The sequence below is a fragment of the Marmota marmota genome, unplaced genomic scaffold, assembly GCF_001458135.2.
Source record: "Marmota marmota marmota unplaced genomic scaffold, marMar, whole genome shotgun sequence".
In the NCBI taxonomy this organism is placed as follows: domain Eukaryota; kingdom Metazoa; phylum Chordata; class Mammalia; order Rodentia; family Sciuridae; genus Marmota; species Marmota marmota.
In genome coordinates this window covers 22495128-22515810 of record NW_026000019.1, presented here as the reverse complement: position 1 = coordinate 22515810, position 20683 = coordinate 22495128, and the positions used below count along the sequence as shown (strand labels likewise).

At 35.8% G+C, this 20683-nt stretch overlaps 1 protein-coding gene across 6 annotated transcripts in view; it reads left to right on the top strand.

Annotated features, from left to right (window-relative positions):
- Window positions 1-20683, top strand: part of Dcaf6 (DDB1 and CUL4 associated factor 6) — a 97345-nt gene that overhangs the window by 43515 nt on the left and 33147 nt on the right. For 2 of the 6 annotated variants that reach the window (XM_015491877.2, XM_015491876.2), the window contains exons 10-11: window positions 1867-2037; window positions 9518-9577. The exons of 2 other annotated variants lie outside the window; for them this stretch is intronic. In XM_015491877.2, the coding sequence (XP_015347363.1) occupies window positions 1867-2037; window positions 9518-9577 (231 nt within the window). The remainder of the gene's footprint in view (window positions 1-1866; window positions 2038-9517; window positions 9578-20683) is intronic. 2 more of the 6 variants (XM_015491879.2, XM_015491878.2) reach the window with 1 other exon arrangement.

Here is a 20683-nt window from a genome sequence, read left to right as displayed (position 1 = left end):
CCCATATGTACTGACTCCCTTTTGGTTATAGCTGATGAAGTTTATAATTCACCTATCCAAAGGCAGGCCTCCTCTTACCCCCTGGAGTCCACCTCCTTGGTCTACTTCAGAACCTCTCTCCTGCAGTTGCTCACTTTTTATGCATTAGCTTTTCTCCTCCCCGACGATTAAACAGTTTAAATTAGGACATAAACATACATATTATCTCCCAAATTAAAACATAAGAAGCTCTCTTGACTCCCTTTCCCCACCAACAATCTTCTTATTTCTCTATTCCCTACCAATAAGACTTCTACCAAGAGTACATGTCCATGTGCTTTGTGTCTCTACTTTAATACCTCCCCATCCTCTTGAACCTGCTGTACTCTGGTTCTGGCCCATATTATTACAATGAAACAGCTCTTTTCAATGTCATCAGTTACTTGTTGCAAAATCTAGAGCTCAGTATCTTCCAGTGCACCACCAGCATTTGATAAAAGTGCATACTTCATCCTTGACACACTTTCTTCACTTAACCCTGTAGAACTCTGGTCGCTCAGTTCTCCAGTCCCCTGCCAAGCTGTCCTTTGTGCCCTTTCTCCTCTTAAACATTGATGTCCTCTGGGTTCAATTTGTAGACCTCTTCTGTCATCACTTGCTGTTTGGGGGCTTACAGTAATGTCACCAGTGACACTGGATTTCTGTCTCCTGTGAACACTGGACTGTTACCTAGTCTTCATTTGTCCACCTGGATGTGTATTCTCTCTTCTCCCTAGCTTGACTCTTCCTCTTCATTGTTCCCCACTGCAAGGAATGATAACTCTGTTTCTAATTACTTAGGCCAAAAGCTTTGGGACCACTTTGTATAAACTTTCAACAAATTCTCTTGCCTGTACCTTTAAGCTGTATCTCACATCTTGACAAGCTTCCCACTGAGCATTTGCCCTTGCTCTTCATCCCACCTGGCACACTCTTCTTTAGATATCTACAAGGTTCACTCCCTCACATCCTCAAGGTCTTTGTTCCCAGGGGCCATGTACAAGATAGCATCTCCTCCCCACCATCTCCTTCCCTCACTTTATTTTGGCAGTTTCTTTGGTAAGTCACCACCATGGGACACTACAAACACTTGTGTATGTTCATTTGCAGATGTCTGTTTTTCCCTTAGAACACAAACTCTTCAGGAGTAGGGACTTATTTTGTACACTACTTAATTTATTCTCAAAGCCTCATACATAGGAAACACTCAGCAAATACCTATTTGCAAAATTTCCTGTTATTTTTCTTTTCATCTGAATCATTTCTTCAGATAAAGGTTAAGAAAGGTTAAGAAAGCTTTTTAAGAGAGCTTTGTAAAGACTATAATGCATAACTTTTTATCACTTTAATTAAATTTTAGTAATTTGAGTGCAATTAGTGAAGTAACTTTAAAAAATTTTATGTATAGATTAGATCATTTAAGCGATACTTTATAATTGGTATTTATTTCCTAGTGTCATTTTGTTAAAAATGTTAAAAGTGAAAATTAGGAAAGGAATGTTCAATTTCAAATCTTGTGCTGGTGATATATAGTGTAGCTTAGTGGCAGGAGTGTACAGCATAGTATTTTGCTTATGGAGGACCTTATTTTTATATTGTTTAATTACTTAAATATTCCTAGAAAAATGTGTTTAATTCATCATAGTTTTAAAGAGAAGCATTTGAGTGTCTGTGTATACTTTGTCTCATAATTAATGGCCAGTAATTTCTTCTTAAGCAGTAATTTGTTTTTATTTTTCATCTATGAGTGTTTAATTTATATTCTTCCCCTCTTTAATGTGTTACCAAATTCTTCTTATTTTCCACCTTATTGCTTTCTCTTGACCTTTCTTTTCCTGTCTGTGTCAGAATTTTTAAGGGGGCCTGAGATAGCTTTGCTCCGTAAGCGCCTGCAACAACTGAGGCTTAAGAAGGCTGAGCAGCAGAGGCAGCAGGAGCTCGCTGCACGCGCCCAGCAGCAGCCTTCCACTCCTGATCAGTCTTCTCAGGAGGGCTCTTCCCAGGACCCTCAGGCTTCAGGTTATTAATGTCAAGTGTCCTTTAGCAGCTGATAACATTGTTGTTTAATCTTGCTCGTAATGAGATGCTTCCCTATCCCCATTCAGACTGAGAGCTAATGCGCTTCAGCTTATTAGCTTATCCCTCCCTTGCACATAGCCGTGTCCACATCTCAAGTGAGGGGACAGATTGGCAGCAGCATTGGCCAGAGCTGTGAATATAAAATAATCCCTTATTTGTAACATATTTGGAGAAGGGCAAGTGTTTGTTACTTTTACAGCTTGGTGTACTTTCTAATAATTATCTAGTGAATTTAGAGCCTGCTGTTGTTTCTGTTGAAACTTTGTATATGCTGAAATGAATCTATGCTTATGGGCTCCTAGCTCTTCTTTGTTGCTTTAATAGTTAGCTAATTCATAAACCTAGTAATGCTAGGCTTTAGAATTATAGTATGGTTAGGCCATACTAACATGCTGAGTCAATCATTCCCTTCTGTCATGAGATTGTTTTTTCAATATTTGTTCATTTATCCTTTCTATATACAGTTAACTTCCTAATATATAGGACAGCCAAACTACTTCATGACCTCATTTTCCTGTTCTTATATTATCAAATTCTCATAAAATAGTGATAATCTGTGCCACTCTGGAGTATTTTGATGGCTTTATTCTTTTAAGAACAGAAAAGTTTATAATGCTCAATATTTGTTGGGAGAATTAATGAAAGGCACAACAAAAAAATGTTACCTTAATTCTTTTAAGGTGAACAATATGTACTGTAAATCCTGCAGTATAATTATTATAGTAGACATTATAAATGTTCACTTAGGTTGTCATATTAATGAGTTTATAAGATGTTGACATTCTGCCATCCTGAGCATTGATGAGTTTGAGCATTAATTACTTTGGGGACTCCTATGTAATTACTTGGGATTAGTTTGTATTGTATGTGAGCAGAACTGGACAGCCATCACTTTATAAATATCTGTTCTAGTGAGTACGCTGGTGGCAAAAGCATATGGAAATATAAAATAAATCTTAGCCACTGTAATATAATATGATGGTTGAGACAAATCATGTTCTTCATGTATAATTCAATGTAATATTAACGGAAATTTATCCAGGCAAAGGTGTCTCTTGAGTGTTGTTTTTTTTTTCCTATAAGAGATCTCTTCCTACCCCTAAACCTAGCAGTAGGAAAGTTTGATCAGATTACAATAATGCCATTCATTAATAAAACTGTTAGCATTTTATGCTATAATAACACTCTAAACCAAAGTATTTTGAAAGTAAAAATAAATGAAGCATAAAAGTCAATAAAAAGGTAAATAATATGTCCCTACATGTATAAATATGTTTAAAAATACTGAAATTTAGCAGGTAACAAACCAAGTATTAAAGGGATGTATGAATAGAAAGCACAATTGTCTTCATCTACAAGAAAGAAGTGTACATTGTAGATGTGAGAAAAATACTTTGAGATTTATTAACCTTTCATATCTAGTTCAGAAATTTGAATTGAAACAGTTTTTTTTTTTTTTTTTTTTAGAATCACAAATTTAGGGTGATTATATGGCTTCCATGAATAAGATGGCTTTCTAATCTCTCAGTATTACTCTAGTTAATAACACCATCTGGCTTGTGTTCCTTAAAAAGCTAAAGTTGAGTAGACACCTTGCCAGATCCGAAAGTGAGAAACATCTTTTCATTGTTATTGGGCATCATGGTTGGGGCCCTGAGGCAGTCCATGTGATCCAGTGTTAGAAACCATGCTCCCACTCAGCCAGGCTGCACTCTTCACCTGGCAACAAGATGCTTAAATGTTTTGGCAGCATGCAGGTGGGCCCTCATAAGTCTCATCTGTGGCACAACTTGTGTTCATTTGTCTGTGGCTCTTAACTATTACATTGTCTGGCAAATATTTCATACTCATTCAAGACACAGGACTCATGAGAATCTTTTGTGCAAGGTTAAGTGGAAGATGAACCCATAATACCTTATTTCTGTGGGGAAGTGAGATCAAAATATCAAACTACTATGCAGAAATAGTAATCTACATTTTTAGTGGGATCATATAGGAAAGGATTTGATAGTAGTTAATGATAATCCCAAGTGGAATATTATCTATTTAGTTGTCCATATTTCTTGGCATTTGAAGACTAAAACATAATCCCAAGGTATCAAATGAATACCACCTTCAGTTTCAAATTATTATTTAAAGTAAGTTACATAAAACGTTGTTAAAAGATTTTTAAAAGTGATTTTCCTTTTTTATTTTCAGCTGTGAACTCTTTCATCAGTCTTCTATGGAAGTTCTGATTTGAAAGATGTAAAAGTGGCTCTCTTGATTTAACAGTGGAGGGAGATGAGTGATGAGCCACCCTGCTTGCCCTCATGCTGCCCGCCAGGCTCCTTTGGTCTTCCAAGCCCAATTTGAAAAGCACTGTTCTAAAAGAGTCTCTGACACCTACAAATGATAATCTTTCAGAGTTAATTTACAAAATTAAGATTTTTTCAAGTCAGAATATGTTATTTTAAAATATTTTTAAAGTATATACATACTTTTTTTCTGGACTTTTAGGAAATATAACTATTTAGGGAATACAGTATAAATAATTTTCTAAACTTCTAGGAAATACATAAAAAATATCTCAGAGATTTTTGTTGTTGTTTGTTTAATTTTAATCACAAAGAGGTAGATTTTTCTTCTTCATGTCATTATTTTGATATTAGACTGACAAATTCTTGCCCCTGGCCCTAAGACTGGATAACCCTGGATATAGGTCATTTGACTGCCTTATGCTTCAGTTTCCCAATTACTAATTTATTTAGATACTATACCTTCCACAATTTGCAGAGGTGGCATAAAGGTGGGTTAGACTATATTGCATATATAGTATTTATATTTCTTAATAATAGTAGCTTTCACTTACTATTTTAAAATGTCCTCACCTCAGGGACATTCAAGGTTGATAAGAGTTCAGGGATCTGTATTGAGCTGTATCAGTGTTTACCAGGTGAATACCCTAAATAGCTACTGCAGAGGCATTCAGCATATGGCTGATTTTAAGCCCAACTCTTCTTTTCCATTTCAGGTCCCTGAAGTCATGGGTTGCTGGCTCCTGCTCAGAGTGACAGCACCCTGTGGATTCTGCTGGTACTGGCCCGACCACCACAGAGCCCCACTGGAGCATGGAGCCAGCCTAGAGAGGGTCAGGTAGGAACTGTTTTTTCACTCTATGGCACGGTTTTGCCAATTGGAAAAAAAAAAAAAAAAGTAACTTTTATACCCCAAAAATGGGTATAAAACATTGGTGATTAATTTTGAAAAAGGGCTTTTCAAAACTGAGCCATATTGGAAAAAATCAGCACTTACACGATCTTGTGCAAGTAGACTCACTATTTCCCCAGATTCCCCACACTGTACATAATGGCAGTCACATTGTAGCATTTCTCAAATAGATACATTTGATCCATGTTTCTAGTGTTTGTAAAAGTAGTTAGTGATATTTGCCTACTTCTGTAAGAACTTTTTAACTGCTTAAATGACTGAGTCCTAAGCAACTTTAAGTGATAATATGTTCCATAGTTTTCAGAACATTTTTGTGTTACTATTTTTCATTATCATATTTCTGAAAACTAGGGAAGTAGCAATAACATTAATTGCCCTTTCCTATGTGCCACCTGAAAAGTTTATATGGATGACCTCATTAAGTCTTCACAAGAACACTATGTGGTAGATACTATGATAAGGCCCATTTTATACGTGGAAAAAGTAAGACTTAAGCAAGTTAAATAATTTGTCCAGAGTTACAATTTAACTGAGTAAAAAGCCACATTCAAAATCAAGAAGTGTGGATGAAGAGTTATTATTATTTATATAACAACTATTATATATTGACAATTATATAATTGTCAGTCTTTTCTACAGGGGAAATTCTAGTGTTATTGGACTAAGATAATTTTCTGAAGACTGACCTGCAAATTTTTTTGGAAGTAATTGACTCTAATATACACTGAGCTTAGTATAAAATGAGCTTTTACTTAAAGTTTATTTCTACCTTAAAAATAATTTAATTCTAGATGGGCACAGTGGCACATGCCTGTAACCCTAGTGGCTCAGGAAACTAAGGCAGGAGGATTGAAAGTTCAAAGCCAGCCTCAGTAATTTAATAAGATCATGTCTCAAAATCAAAAATAAAAAGTGCCAGGGATGTGGCTCAGTGGTTAAATGCCCCTGGGTTCAATCTCCAACACAAAAATAAAATAAATAATTTTAAACACTTTACATACGCTGATCAACCATATTGCATTTAACATTAAATTATCACTGACCATATATTCAGATTTTACTTTGTGGTGGTATTTCATGGAGAGATGGAAGCAATGTGGCAAACAGTTGAAGCAGTCAGTGTAAACTAATAAGTACAATTTTTTATATTTGCTCTTTTGATGGTTATTAATAACTTAAAAACATTTTTAAGAGGAACTATAGATACTGTATTTATGCACACTTAGTGGCATAAAAGCATGTCACTTAATATGTTTATGTGACAAGAAAATATACCTTCCAAAAACAGTTGCATTGTCCTGAGATTATAACTAAAATATTTTATTTTGAGGGATTTCTTCACAAAGATTAGCCTTTAAGATGTGTGGAATAACAAATAATTTTCCAGAAATGCACAATATCTGTAAGAGACTATAAAATCAAACAGGAAACCCTTTTAGTTTGGGAGTATTTTTCTGTCTTAATTTAAGATTTAATCTTTTAAATTTTTCAAGCCTGAAAACAGTTTTATAGAGGTGACAGCATTCTAGATACTTGATTGATGTGGTTTCACTTACTCTTTAATTTTACTAAAAAACTTAAAAAAGATGAATTTACTTCAATAAGGTTTATGCATTCCATAATATTTTGGGACAAATATTTGCAAAGAAGGTTTCTTGGAGGACTTATAGTTTTTTTTGAGCTCTTAATTATTAAATGAGAATACAATGATTATGTATGGTAAATCCAAAGAGATGAACTGTGTCTTACAAGGGACTTTTTAAAGAGATTGTTCCAATATTTATTTCACTGAGTTGCAGGGTTTTTTTTAATTTTAAAGAGTATAATTTTATTTCCAAAGATTATTTATTGTTCTTCAGAAACAACAGTATTGAGTCTAACTCTGAAATAGGTAAGTGACAAGTCTTACAAAGCAAAGTAAAGCATAGTAGGTTAAGGAACTGATTGGAAGTCTACCATTCTGGCTTTCTTTTTAGTTTAACAAAGACTCCTTAACTGTCTCATGAAGAGGTAATGAGTAAGGATGAGTAACAACTATTCAATTAACTATCATGCTTCATCAAAATCTAGTAAGATAAAAATCTATGAGCAAACTGGTATGATATTAGAAAGTGGAAGATTTAAAGTTGAAGCAAGTAGCATGAGTAATGGAATATAGATGTTTAAATGTACAAATGAAAGCAATCAAATGATATAAAAGTGTCCTGAATCCAGGATACACTGTAAAACCTCCCTCAGTTATCCAGTTAAGGATGATCTTTACTTAAAACATTTACTTTTGGGGAAATGAAATGCCATCATGAGTAGAAGGGTCCCATTAATATTTACTAAGAGCTAGAGAATAGGATGTTAGAAATTAAGAATTATTTTTACATTTTGGGAGAGCTATGCTTAGTGCCCACATTTTTCCTATGACTGTAGCTCTACAGGGATTCTGAAACTCAAGTCAAGAATGGAAAGGGGCTACCTCCTTATACAGGTTGAGTATCCTTTATCTGAAATGCTTAGGAACCAGAAGTACTTCAAATTTAAATTTTTTGGATTTTTTAATATTTGCATATACATAATGAGATATCTTGGGAGATCCAATCCAAGTCTAAACATGAAATTCATTAATGTTAATTCATTATGTGTTCTGTGTATATCATACTCTTTAACACTGATGTAGATGGACACATTATTTTTATGTGGTGCTGAGGATCAAACACAGTGCCTCACACTCTACCACTGAGCTACAGCCCCAGCCCAACACTGATGTTTTTATTTCAACTTTGTTTTGACTCTGACCTGTCACGTGTCAGCCATCCAAAAACCTTTTGATTTTGGAGCATTTCAAATTTTTGGATAAGGGATGCTCAGCCTGTATTCCCCAGTATTTTGATAAGGCTACTAGATCTACAGTTTGATAAGGAAGAAAGGAGAAGCTGAGGCCCTAGCATGCTAATTATTGTCAAAATCAAGTGTAAAATCAAAACTTAGTTGAGGCAGGGATATGCTGATACGTGTCTGTGATCCCAGCTACTAGGAGGTTGAGGCAGGGTAATTAAAAATTTGAGGTCTCCCCATGCAACTTAATGAGACCCTTTCTCAAAATAAAATGGACTAAAGGTATTGCTCAGCAGTTGTGCACTTGTCCAGGGTTCAATCCCCAGTACTGCCAAAACAAAACAAAACAAAAAAACCCACAGGCAAGGGAGGGTTTTTTTCTGTTTTATCAGGATGTCTTCCTAAACCAGAGTTTTTCACATAGTAAAATACAATTATTAGAAATTCTCATGTAGAAACACAGTATGTCCAAAATATAAAAACAAATCTGTTTTATTTGAAGCCAAAGAGCCCAGAGTATTAAAAGCATTCTCCTTGCCTCTCTTTTTCTTTCCCTACCAGGTACCTCTAAAGAAATCTAAGCTTGCCAGGCGGGGTGGCGCTGCCTATAATCCCAGTGACTTGGGAAGTTGAGGCAGGAGGATTGCAAATTTTAGGCCAGCCTCAGTGACTTGATGAGACTATGTCTCTAAAAAATAAAAGGGACTTGGGATGTAGATCAGTGGCACTGGGTTTGATTCCCAGTATCTCAAAAAAAAAAAAAAAGAAGAAGAAGAAAAAGAAATCTAAGCTTTCACTGAGTATAGTTTTAATACGCACAATATATTCTAGAATTTTTAACATTATGTATGTTTCTATAAAAGTAATTACTTTGTTGAGTATCTTATAAACCATTTCCTTTGTCTAACATCTGGACTTGAGCTACTTGTTCAGCTTATGGTATAACAAACAACATCTCACTAAGTGCAGTGAGCATCTCGTTTCATGCTTTAAATTTTCCACGAGATTTAGATTTGTATCAGGAGCTGGAGAGGGCATCTGAGAAGGACAGGGAGTCTCTCCTGTTCAGTGGCGATACCCCATTTCTAATTTTTATCTACCTTGTACTCTGTGCCTTTGCTGAAAGAATTTGAAGAAAAAAAAAAGTATGTGCATGGAAGTAGAAGAATATTTTCTCAACTTATTCTCAAAGTTGCTAAATGCTTGCCTGAAATAACAATCATAAGCACATGGCCTTGCTTACTCACTGCTTAGAGAAAACACCACAGTACTTACTTCTATTCCCCACCCTTATACATTGTTCCTTAAGCTTATAGATGATCATAACATTGCTGTGCAGTTTTCTGCTGCTTACTTTTAAGTTGAAATCTCATTTTTGTTTCAGATTCTCCTTCTTCTGTGGTTAACAAACAGCTCGGATCCATGTCACTTGACGAGCAACAGGGTGCGTGCAACAGGAGATGCGCTATGCCCATCCATCCATAGTTTTATTGCAATGCATAAACAAAGTTCTTTTTCATTTTTACATAGCATTTCATTTTGATTATGGTCTTAACATTAGTATTTTATAGACTAAATACCCCAGGTGGTATTGTGCACAAAGGGCCCCCTTGGCCTTTACAAATTATGCTCTGTGTAAGCTAATTTCTGTCTTTGACCTTTTATGGCAAATTTGAATTTTTTTCCTGTAACAGTGTTGTAATGGATATAAACTATATCCATTTTAAATGCTAGGTATCTCTCATAAAATTATGTAGAACTGTGGGTGTGTGGTTAGCATAATCAACTCATCACTCATTTAGGAAGTCATTTGAGCATAGTAATATTCCATTAGATTTTCATAGTAATGACACTTGATTTAGTCTGGTCTCATTTATCTGGTGATCTGACTTCTGTTAGCTTTAACTATAAGGAATATACTTAGGAACCCAGAGGTAAACTGAGAAGCCACCCATCAGAAGGGAAAATGGCTTCTACTTGGCACTTGCACTTTTTGAAGTATCAGAGGGGTAGACTTGTCCGAGAAGCCTTGAGGAGAACCTGATGATATAGATTACTTATTTTTCAAGCTTTTTTACTGGCCCATCAAATACAGTACAGAGAGGGAAGGAAGGCATTCTGACAAAAGGGGGGCATCTGAAAAGAAGGGTGGAGAAAGGAAGACTATAAACAGCTAAAATAGCCTCTGTGGAATTAGGGCAAATGGGTTACTCTCTCCACTCACAGTTCCCTGAGTGTTCTAAGTATTTTGTGACACAGTATCATAAATGTTACTAATTTTTGATGTTAGGTCATAAAGAAAAATTTAAAATGCTTTTATTTTTTTTCACTATTAAAAAAGGCAGGTGGGTGCCTGATAGAGTTTAGAAATATTTATTTAAAAGACTTTTTTTTTTTCAAGTAGCAAAAGCTGTAAGATTTGGTTGGCTGAAAGTTTACACACGTAAGCTGACTCACTTGTTAATAGCAATAGGGAAATTAAATATTTTTATATAGTGTGAAGTAGGTCTAATTTTAACTATATCTTTGCAAAATCTTTGAAAACAATTTTTAAAACAGGGTAGAAAACTTCTGTACTTTGAACCTTAAATTATTCTACATGAACTTGAGAATGACCAGTATTATTATAGGTTTTTTTCCTGTAAGTGAAAAAAAAAAATTAGTAATGACTTTGAGAACCAAGGAATTAAATGTTTTATCTTTATACATTTATTATAGAGCAACACAGAAGACTAACTAAAGTGAATCACAGTTATAGCATTATATATTAGACAGTGGCCAAATTCATACTCTTATAATATAACAGTAATTTTCATAGATTGTATTAAATGTTAAATTCATTTTAAGTTGAGAATGTATGCATGATATGGGACATGACAAAAAGAGAAGAATCAAGCTCAACATGCAGATCTTTGAACTCAGCTCCTGGGTAAATGGTAATAATTCTAGCTTAGAAGTGGAAATTAAGAGGTTTTTTTTTGTCCCTGGGGCCATGTACAGTATAGTATGTCTTTTAGCCATGTAAGATGTGAGGTCAAATATTGAGATGATTTGGCAGAAAGTGCATTATAATAGACTATTAAAATATAGCTTTGTGGTAAGACCTCTGAACAGAAATGTTGTAATGGTGGAAAATATATCTCCAAATTATTTAAGTCCTGTTTTTTTTACGTGCCTTTGCTTGGTAGGATTAATGTCCTGAGGGCTTCAATTAAGGGCTTAGGTTACCTGAAGATAACTTCTACCAGAAAAGTTAAGGGAGACTGCCCACCACCGATCTGTCTCTTCTGGACTAATGTAATATTTTCTTAGCTGCTCTTCTCACCCAGGCTGTCATCTATTCTCTACTAGCATCCAGAGTGACACTTTAAAGAATGTAAATATACTTGTGTCATTTATCAGCCTACAATTTTTTAATTGCTTCCATAAAGGCCTTTAAAACAATCCAAATCCATGCCTTTGCTTACATGACCTGGCCCCATCTCTCTAGCCGTGTCTCAGGCCACTCTGCTTGCTTGCTACAGTCTTGCCAGATAGCCTCCTTTCAGTCCTACCACTGAGCTCCTTTACCTCTCAAACCCCCGGACCTGCTTTTCCTTTACTAGAACTGCTTTTCTGTTAAGCAACTTTTGTTTATCCTTTGAATCTCACTTGTCAAAAATAGTAAGGTCTCCCTGCCTTCTGCAGTTCTTTTCCTTTATGGCGTGTTATTTTCCCACATTTGCTTTATAATCATACATTAATTTAGGGGATTGTTTGTTTCTGTGTTGAATTAGTAAGTAGATTGATTGAATCTTTAAGCACTGGGAAGCTTGGGAAAGTATTTCAGCTTGGGAAAAATGAGACCATATTTAAATATTGGCAAGTGCATTTTGGAAGTTTTACAATTGATTGGTGGGAGGTTGCAATGGTAGGAGCACATAAGGGGCTGCTACTGCATTCGTCCAGTTGGAAACGATGAGGAAGTCAGTCTAAGGCCATAGCAGTGGGAAATGAGAATGGTCAAATTGGTTAAAAAAAAGTTTGAGAGGTAGAGTAAATGGGAGTTAGGCTGGGCTTTTAGCTCAGTGGTGCAGTGCCATCCTAGCATGCACCAAGCCCTTGTTCAATCTCCAGCACTGAAAAAGACAAGAAGAATAAATGGGACTTTGGAACTGATTAGGTAAAAATGATGTCTGGGTAAGGTGATAGTGAACCATCAGCCAAGAGAGTTTCCAGGAGGAATAGCTGATTTTAGGGGAAAGAAATATCCCTTTAAGATATTGTTTTAAATGTAGAGTTTGAAGTGTGTCTTAATCTGTTTTCAGTTGCTATTAAAGAATACATTCATGTGAGTAATTTACAAAGGAAAGAGGTTTATTTTGGCTCACTATTCTCACTATATCTGCATGGCTTCTTATGAGGACCTTGTGCTACTCCATGCATGGTTAAAAAGTGAAACAGCCAGGGTTGGAGTTGTGGCTCAGTGATAGAGTGCTCGCCTAGCATGCATGAGGCCCTGGGTTCAATCCTCAGCACCACATAAAAATAAAATGAAGATGTGTCCAGCTAAAACTAAAAAATAAATATTTAAAAAAAAAAAATAAACAGAGGAAGCAAGAGAAAGCTAAGGAAGCCAAACCCAGTTATAACAACTCATTCCAGAACTACCTGATGCAGTCTCCTGGAGAGGAGATCTCTTCTGCAAGTTGACATTAATCTTTTTATAAGGACTCTGCCCCAAGACCCAAATCCTCTCACAAGCCCCCGCCTTACAGCACTAGCATTGAGGAACATACAAACCATATTCAGACCATTGGATATACAAATGGAGCAGTCTCATAGACGGCTGTTTGGCTATATGATTTTGGAAGTCACCAGGAGTCAGAGGTCGAGATGAAACATTAGGAACCATACATTTATGGATAGTTGGAAAAAATGGGAATGGGTGATACTGTCTGTAAGAGGATGAAATGAAAAGAATCTGCTCTCCAGGGAAAAAGAGCAAAAGGACCTAGCTTAGGGAGACTGGAAAAGAAGGGTGAGAGAAGTGAGGTAGGGCAGAAGGAACGCCAGATCTAAAGGTAAGGCTTCCAGAGGGCTGCATTTGGAAGCACATGGGCTATTGATTACTTGGACATGAAGTTTGAGTTACAACATGATAGAAGTACAAACCTGATGGCAGTGTGTGAAGAGAAAGGTTTAGGAAAAATGGAGACGTGAAAGCTCAGTTAAGAGTGAAGAGAGAGAAATGGTAGCAGTCTTCATACCATATTCAGACCTTGCTGCAGCCTGAATGTGGTTTGTATGGTAGCGAGCTGTAGTTTGAAGACCAAGCATGTTCTACTTACAGATTAAGCACAGAAATTCTTTATTAATGACGGAGGGAGTAGTTAATGTCCTAATGTACGATTATTAATGCCCTGTATGTACTGTAAAGGTCTTTAACCTTTCCTTCTTGGTGCTGAGGTTTTGAACCCAGGGCCTCGTGTATGGTAAGCACACACTACCTACCATTGAACTATGCCCCCAGACCTTGAAGGTTTTAATCTTTACCAACACTCCTGTTCTGTTTTACCCTGTAAAATGTAAAAGGTAATACATTTAACATTGTCTTTTTTAATGTATTTCTCACTAATGATTGAGCATAATTTTTTTTGTTTTTAAAGAGATGATGATGGTTTTTTAAAAATTGTTACTGTAGTTTTATATTTATGCATTGGAATATTAATTCATCATCTTTCAAGTGCCCAGGCACTTTCCTGTGTAATTCCTAAAATTCTTTCTCTTTTTTTTTAAATATTTTTAAAAATATTTTCTAGTTGTTGATGAACCTTTTATTTTTTATTTATTTGTATGTGGTGCTGAGAATCGAACCCAGTGCCTCACGCATGCTAGGTAAGCGTGCTACCACTGAGCCACAACCCCGGCCCCCTAAATTTCTTTATTTGAGAAGATTCCTAGGGATAACTTTGTTGCTAATAAATTTTTTTAATTTTAATAGGCTTGCTTCACTGAAGAAAAGTTCATTTCTTTGAATAACTGTATACATTATTTTAAAATATTTTTAAAATTTTATTTTAATGAGTTATACATGATTCTAGAATGCATTTTGATAAATCATACATAAATGGAATATAATTTCTCATTCTTCTAGTTGTACATGATGTAGAGTTAACACTGGTCATATAATTGTGTGCATGTGTACATTATTGAAGTGGTTGATTGCAGTCAGTGTTTCACTTTTTTGTATTGATTTTTTTAAAACAAATTACAGTGTGATAAACAAAAGTATATTTACTCTAAACCTTCAGAGTTGTAAAGGCAGCTACCTGCTTGTTTTAGTAGTTTTAATTTAAGACAGTGTCTCATTCTGTTGCCCAGTGGGTCTTAAATTCCTGGGTGAAAGCTGTCTTCCTAACTCAGTTCTTGAAGAGGCTGCAACTACTAGGTCTAGATTGTTTTAATTAGTGTCATTTTTGATGTTTTGGAAGTTAAACCCTATTTGTGTTGTGTGTGCACTCGATGTACTCTCCTGTTAATCATATCTATAGCTGTACCTCCAGTTTGTTTTCTAACTTACAATTGTCTATGATAAAAATGACTGACATCTATTGAGTTTTTATGTAACACTGTGTTAAGCATTTTATGCATCTCATTCATCCTGATACTAATGAATGAATGTTATTATCAACCTCATTTTACTCATGAAGAAGCTAAGGCATAAAAACAAATGAAATAAGTGCAAGAGCCACATTTGTATGTCTGCTTCATTTATTCAACTGAGGCTTCACTGCCCATCTTGGCTCTAGGATGCATGGGTGAATGAAACTAATGCTATCTGTTGTTAGAGACTGAATTGGTGAATAATAACAGGAACAATAGCACAGACACTTACTATTATGTCCACTTTGTACCGAGCATTGCTTTGAGCAGCTTTTATACATTCATTTCTTTAATCCTTACTGTGACCTTACTAAGTAGGTACTGTTATTATCCCTGTTTTCCAGATGACACAACTGAGGCAAGGAGAAGTTAACAAACTTGTCTCGAGGTCACACGCAGTAAATGTTAGAAATGTGAGTCCAACCAGGCAACCTGGTTCCAGCACCTGCTCATAATCTCTGTGCTTTGCCTCATCTAATTGTAAAGACAGAGGAGTGTGGTGAGTGTTATCGTAGGGCTACTTGTAAGGGAGCCTCATTCCTTCGCACAGCGGGCCAGGGACCCCATTCCTGAGGAGACCCCAGAGTTGAGTCAGCCAGCCAGGGGAGGCAGGTGTGCAAAGGTAAGCAGGAAGAGACATGCAGAACTCTGATAGTAGAATGAGTGGGAGAATTGCCTGGGCCCTAGGCCCAAACTGAGGAGGACCACCTGAGGCGTTAAATTGAAAATCAGAGGGAAGCTAATAAAGGATTTAAAAGAGGTAGGATTCCCTGATGTCCTGAATATAGAGATTGACTAGAGACAGTTACTGTTTTAGTCAGCTTTTCTGTACTGTGTTCTAAAGACCTGACAAGAGAAATGTAAAGGAGGAAAAGTTTTTATTTTGGCTCACAGTTTCAGAGGTTCAGTCCGTGGTTGTCTGACTGCACAGCTTGGGCCCTAGAGTGGGTCAGGACATCATGGTGGAAGGGTGTGGCAGAGGAAGGCAGCTCAGGACCTGGCAGCCAAGTACCGAGAGAGCTTTGCTTACCAGAGACAAAATATGTACCCTAAAGACACTCCCTGGTGACCTATTTCCTCCAGCCACACCTTACATGCCCACTGTCACTGCCCAGTTAGTCCACATCAGTGGCTTAGTCCACTAATTTTTGTCACACTTTTCATAATCTAATCATGTTACCTCTGAAAATCCTTGTTTGTCTCACACATGAGCTTTTGGGGGACACCTCATATCTAAACACTAACAACCACTTAGGAAGTTCTCATAGTGATACTTGACCTGGTAATAAAAGTAAGAAGAAATGTGATGGAGTGAAATACTTAGGATATAGAATAAGTAAGACTTGCTAGTAGAGCCAGTGAGAGGAGGGGTTGAGAAGGAGTCCAGAATGTAAGACTTGGTAACAGTTCAGAATTTTCATGCAGAAACATTTCAGTAAAGACATTCTGTTTGGAGGGACTAGGATCAAGGCACAAATCTGGAGTTTATCATAATACAAGTACTCTTTTTTTTTTTTTCCCCCTGAGGTTGTACACTTATTTGTGGTGCTTTGGGGAGTTACTGATGGAGATTAGCAGAAAACTTTTCGATAAGGGTGATTCCCACATTTTGATAGACACAATCTGGAATATGTGTGCTATGATGGCTAATAGGCATAATCAGCGTGTAAAGGAAGGAAAGGGTTTTTGGTAAATGAAGAAGTATTACATAAATTACTTTAAAATAATAATCATTGGCTACTAAGATTAATAACAAGGATAGTGTCTGTCCAAGATAGAAGAGGCAGTTGTGGGGCAGTTATCCTTGCAGAAGTGTTCTCTGTGTAAGGTTGTGGGTTTTCAGAGTTTTTTAATAGTTTTTGTCATAAGCATGTGTGTGTGGGAGCCCTGCTTTTTGATCCTCTGACACCATTTTGTTAAGGTTGGGCATAAATAACTTCATTTTGATCATGGCAACTTTCACAGTGCATATGGAGTTCAGAAAAGATGTCGGTTTAGAAGTAAATTGGAAATTTTCTGCATATAGAAATGTTAAGAAAGTGAAGCCATTAAAAGTCATTGAAATCAACTAGGATGAAAATAAGAAGTAGAGGTGGAAGTAGATTATCTAAAACATCTTGAGAAAAACCAGGAAAATAATTGAAAAATTAAAAATTTTGTGAGAGAGCTAGTAAAGGAGACTGAGGGGAGAAGTAGAGAGTGGATGGCAAAGAACAGTGTGGTGTCCTAAAGACAAGAAATCTAGTGGAAGATCTGAGAAGATCCTCCACTCTACTGGTGGTCTTAGAGGTGATCGCCTTCCTTAGTGGAGCAGTGCCTGGGGTGATGGCACAGGAGTGAAGAGGTAGAGGTGAGAGCCAGGAAACCCCTCTCAGACCATTAAGGAGGGAGGGCAGTGGCTAGAGGGTGTGTTTTTTCTGGAAATCACATTTTAACACAGTAACTTATCCACTCTGTCAGTGTGTACGACAGTTTTTTTTTTTTTTTTTTTTTTTTTTAAAGAAGGTGAATATATACCAGAGGAAACAGTCATGAAAAGAAACGTTATTGATACCATGCCTACATTTTTAAGAGTACTTTTGCAAGACTTATGAGGGTAGGCTTCTTTACCTTTTTTATTCCTGTATTGCTCTTAAGATTGAAAGTTAAGAAAGAAATAGGTTCTTATACAAGTCTAATAGTTCTGAAAGGGAGATCCAGTAGAAAAGATAGAATCAGATTTCAACCTGTAAATCCTAGAGTGTAGAACAGGCAACAGCCCTGTTTCAGCTCAGTTTCCATCGCTGTGTTGTATCATAAAAATAGTTCTTGGATTAAAATTATTGTAATGGACATAGGGTGAGTTTTAATTGACAGAAGAAAATTTGACTACAATATTATATCTAAAAGATTACATAGAAGAGAATTCTTAATGTATGTCATTACTGAAATTGTACTTGTTTTTAACTTTTTATTTATAGACCCAAGCATGAAAATCCATTTTTAGAGTGAAATGCTTTGCCTCACAGTTGTCTTTATGATAGATAGGTGTTTTCTGATAGATTCCATTCCAAGAAGCAGCATTCCTCTGTGAATCAGAACATGTTCCTTATACATATGATTGTATCCTGTAATATAGAATCTTCAGAGAAGTTGGAGATTTCCTGATCTATGAAAATGGAAGGCTTTGCATTGGTTTAGAAACTAGACCTTAGGAATTTGCCTTTTCTTCTACATAATCCAAGTAAGATGGGCTGAAACATTTGAATAGACTATATTGTTGTCATGCCTACATTTTTTCAGAAGTTTTCACCATATATTTTATTCTAGTTTAGATTTGATTTTTTAAATATTTGTTATAACGAGGGCTGAGGTTGTGGCTTAGCGGTAGAGTGCTTGCCTAGCATGTGTGAGGCACTGGATTTGATCCTCAGCACCACATAAAAATAAATAAAATAAAGGTATTGAGTGTATCTACAAGTATTTTTTAAAAATTAGCTGGGCACAGTGGCGCATGCCTGAATTCCCGTGGCTCTGGAGGCTGAGGCGGGAGGATCCTGAGTTCAAAGCCAGCCTCAGCAAAAGTGAGGCACTAAGCAACTCATCGAGACCCTGTCTCTAAATAAAATGCAAAATAGGGGGGCTAAGGTTGTGGTTTAGTGGTCCAGCACCCCTGAGTTCAATCCCTAGTACCAAATAAATAAATATATAAAAATATTTGGTATGATGAAATGAGAAATATTGTATAATAGGTTTCCATATTGTAGAAAATCTCTTACTTATTATTTTAATATGTCCCACAGCTTATCCCAGCTATACAATTAGCTAATATATAGTCATACCCAGCAGCAGATAGCAATGTTAGACATGGTAGTTCTAAATAAGTTATTACTGCTAGTATCCTCATTAATTATCTTCATTTTGAATGCATTGTTTAAATTTTCACATAGTCCAGGTCTCCAGGGGTATCCTAGTTAAGGATCTATGCATTAATATCAGCATTTAGATCTGTAACAATATTCAAATCAGTATTAAAACAGACTTAAGTACCAGATAGTATGTTTTATATTATTATTATCACACCTAATTTTTGGTATGGCTTGTACCATTTTTATAGCACCACTAATGATTATAATTTCATGGTGGAAACATACAGATTAAACTGTTTCAAAGTATATGTATTACAAAAAGTAATTTATGGTATGTGGAAGACTTGGAAAATATTTCATTATATATAACAGGTAAAAGTATTGCTTTCAAAGTATATTTCAGCCCATTTTGAATTTTTTTTTTTTAAGCCAACACACTGGCTTGAAATGTCCCTAGTATCATTTATAGAAAGAATCTTTTTAATTTGGCTTCCTGAGTCTCATGATAATTGACTTTTCTGTTGTGAAAATTAAGTCCTTTATACTGTTTCACCTTGATGTTTATGTGATTACTACTCTGCTTCTGAAGCATATGTTTTCAGTCAGTGGTAGTTTACCTGGATAGCACTCTAAGCTGCTAATTAGTTGTTTTAAATAGTTATAAATACTAAGCAATATAAATAGACATCTAAAAATAGCCATTTAATTAACAAGTTAAGAGTGATTTTTTCCCTCCCTTGCATTTCTGTGTGGCTGAGCACACTACAAGGGAATTCTCCTGTTGTGTTTTTAGAAGAAGGAAAAATGTGTGCTGGAAGACACATAGCTTTCCTGTAGTCCAGGGCCAAAATCACAGTTGAGCTACCAGAGCTTTTATCAGTTATATTAATGTTGCTGATGTGAATTGTATATCATTTTTGAGGAATTTTGACACTGACAATTGATATTTTTATTTAAAATTGATAATTTAAATATATTTTATTTTTTTATTCAGATTATTTCTAAGTCTTTGCGGGAAATGCTGTGTAACAGAAAAAAAAAGTTCAGCATCGTGTAAAATGGAGATGATACTTGCTACAAAGATCTTAAACACAGTTAACACATGTGTATGTGTGTTCATGCACATCTTGATGGTCAGGCTCAGTAAATTGCAGCTATTACTGTGACTGTGCTTTCTGAATAAAGCCATTTGTACATTTAGGTGAAGTTTTAAACCCTAAGGCTTTTAAATAAAAACCTACTTGTTATTAAGGAAACATTTCAGTAATGTATACTGTGTGTTATGTAAGTAAGGCTGTGAAAAAAAAACTGTTTAAAAAGTATGTGTTTGCTGAGCCACCTTCTAACACACAACAAGTTTAGGAAATTTTAGATGTTTGCAGTTATTTTTTTAAATGTAAAAATAAAACATTTGATTTTTTTTCTTTAGGTCTTTTGTAGATTTTCTTAAACATTTATAGCTTGAAATATGCATTTTATCACAAACATGGTGAGTGCATTCATTATTAGCTCAGGATTCTACATTACTGAGAAAATTCAACCTGTTATGTGATCACACAGTGGAGGATTCAGCTAGGAAGAGGCTGGTGGAAGGAAGCTATGAAGTTGAGTTTTGAACCTTAGGTAGACTCCCACTAATACCACAGAAAAGGAAGACAGGTTCTGTGTTGTGTACTGTTTCTGCCAGAGACACAAATTTGTCTATGTGCAGACTATAAGGAAATCACTACCCTTAGGAGTCTGGAGATTTGGTAACTACATGGAAGTATCCATTTTTAGAGTGAAGGGCCAGTTTTATACAGGCTTGATGAGTTCATTAACAACTTCAATGAGCAAATTCTGTCAACTGTAATCATTTTATAATTAAATGAATGCTATCATGTTTTATATGATTTACAATATACAGTATATCCCTGAGATATTGAATAACTGTAGTAGCTACCCTAGGAAAAAAGTTTTAGTTGTTACTGATCATCTCAGAGGACTTCTTGCTGGGGGGATGGGACTGTATAAATTTAAACGTGTTTCTGCATGATTTTGATCTCTTTGTTTGCTAT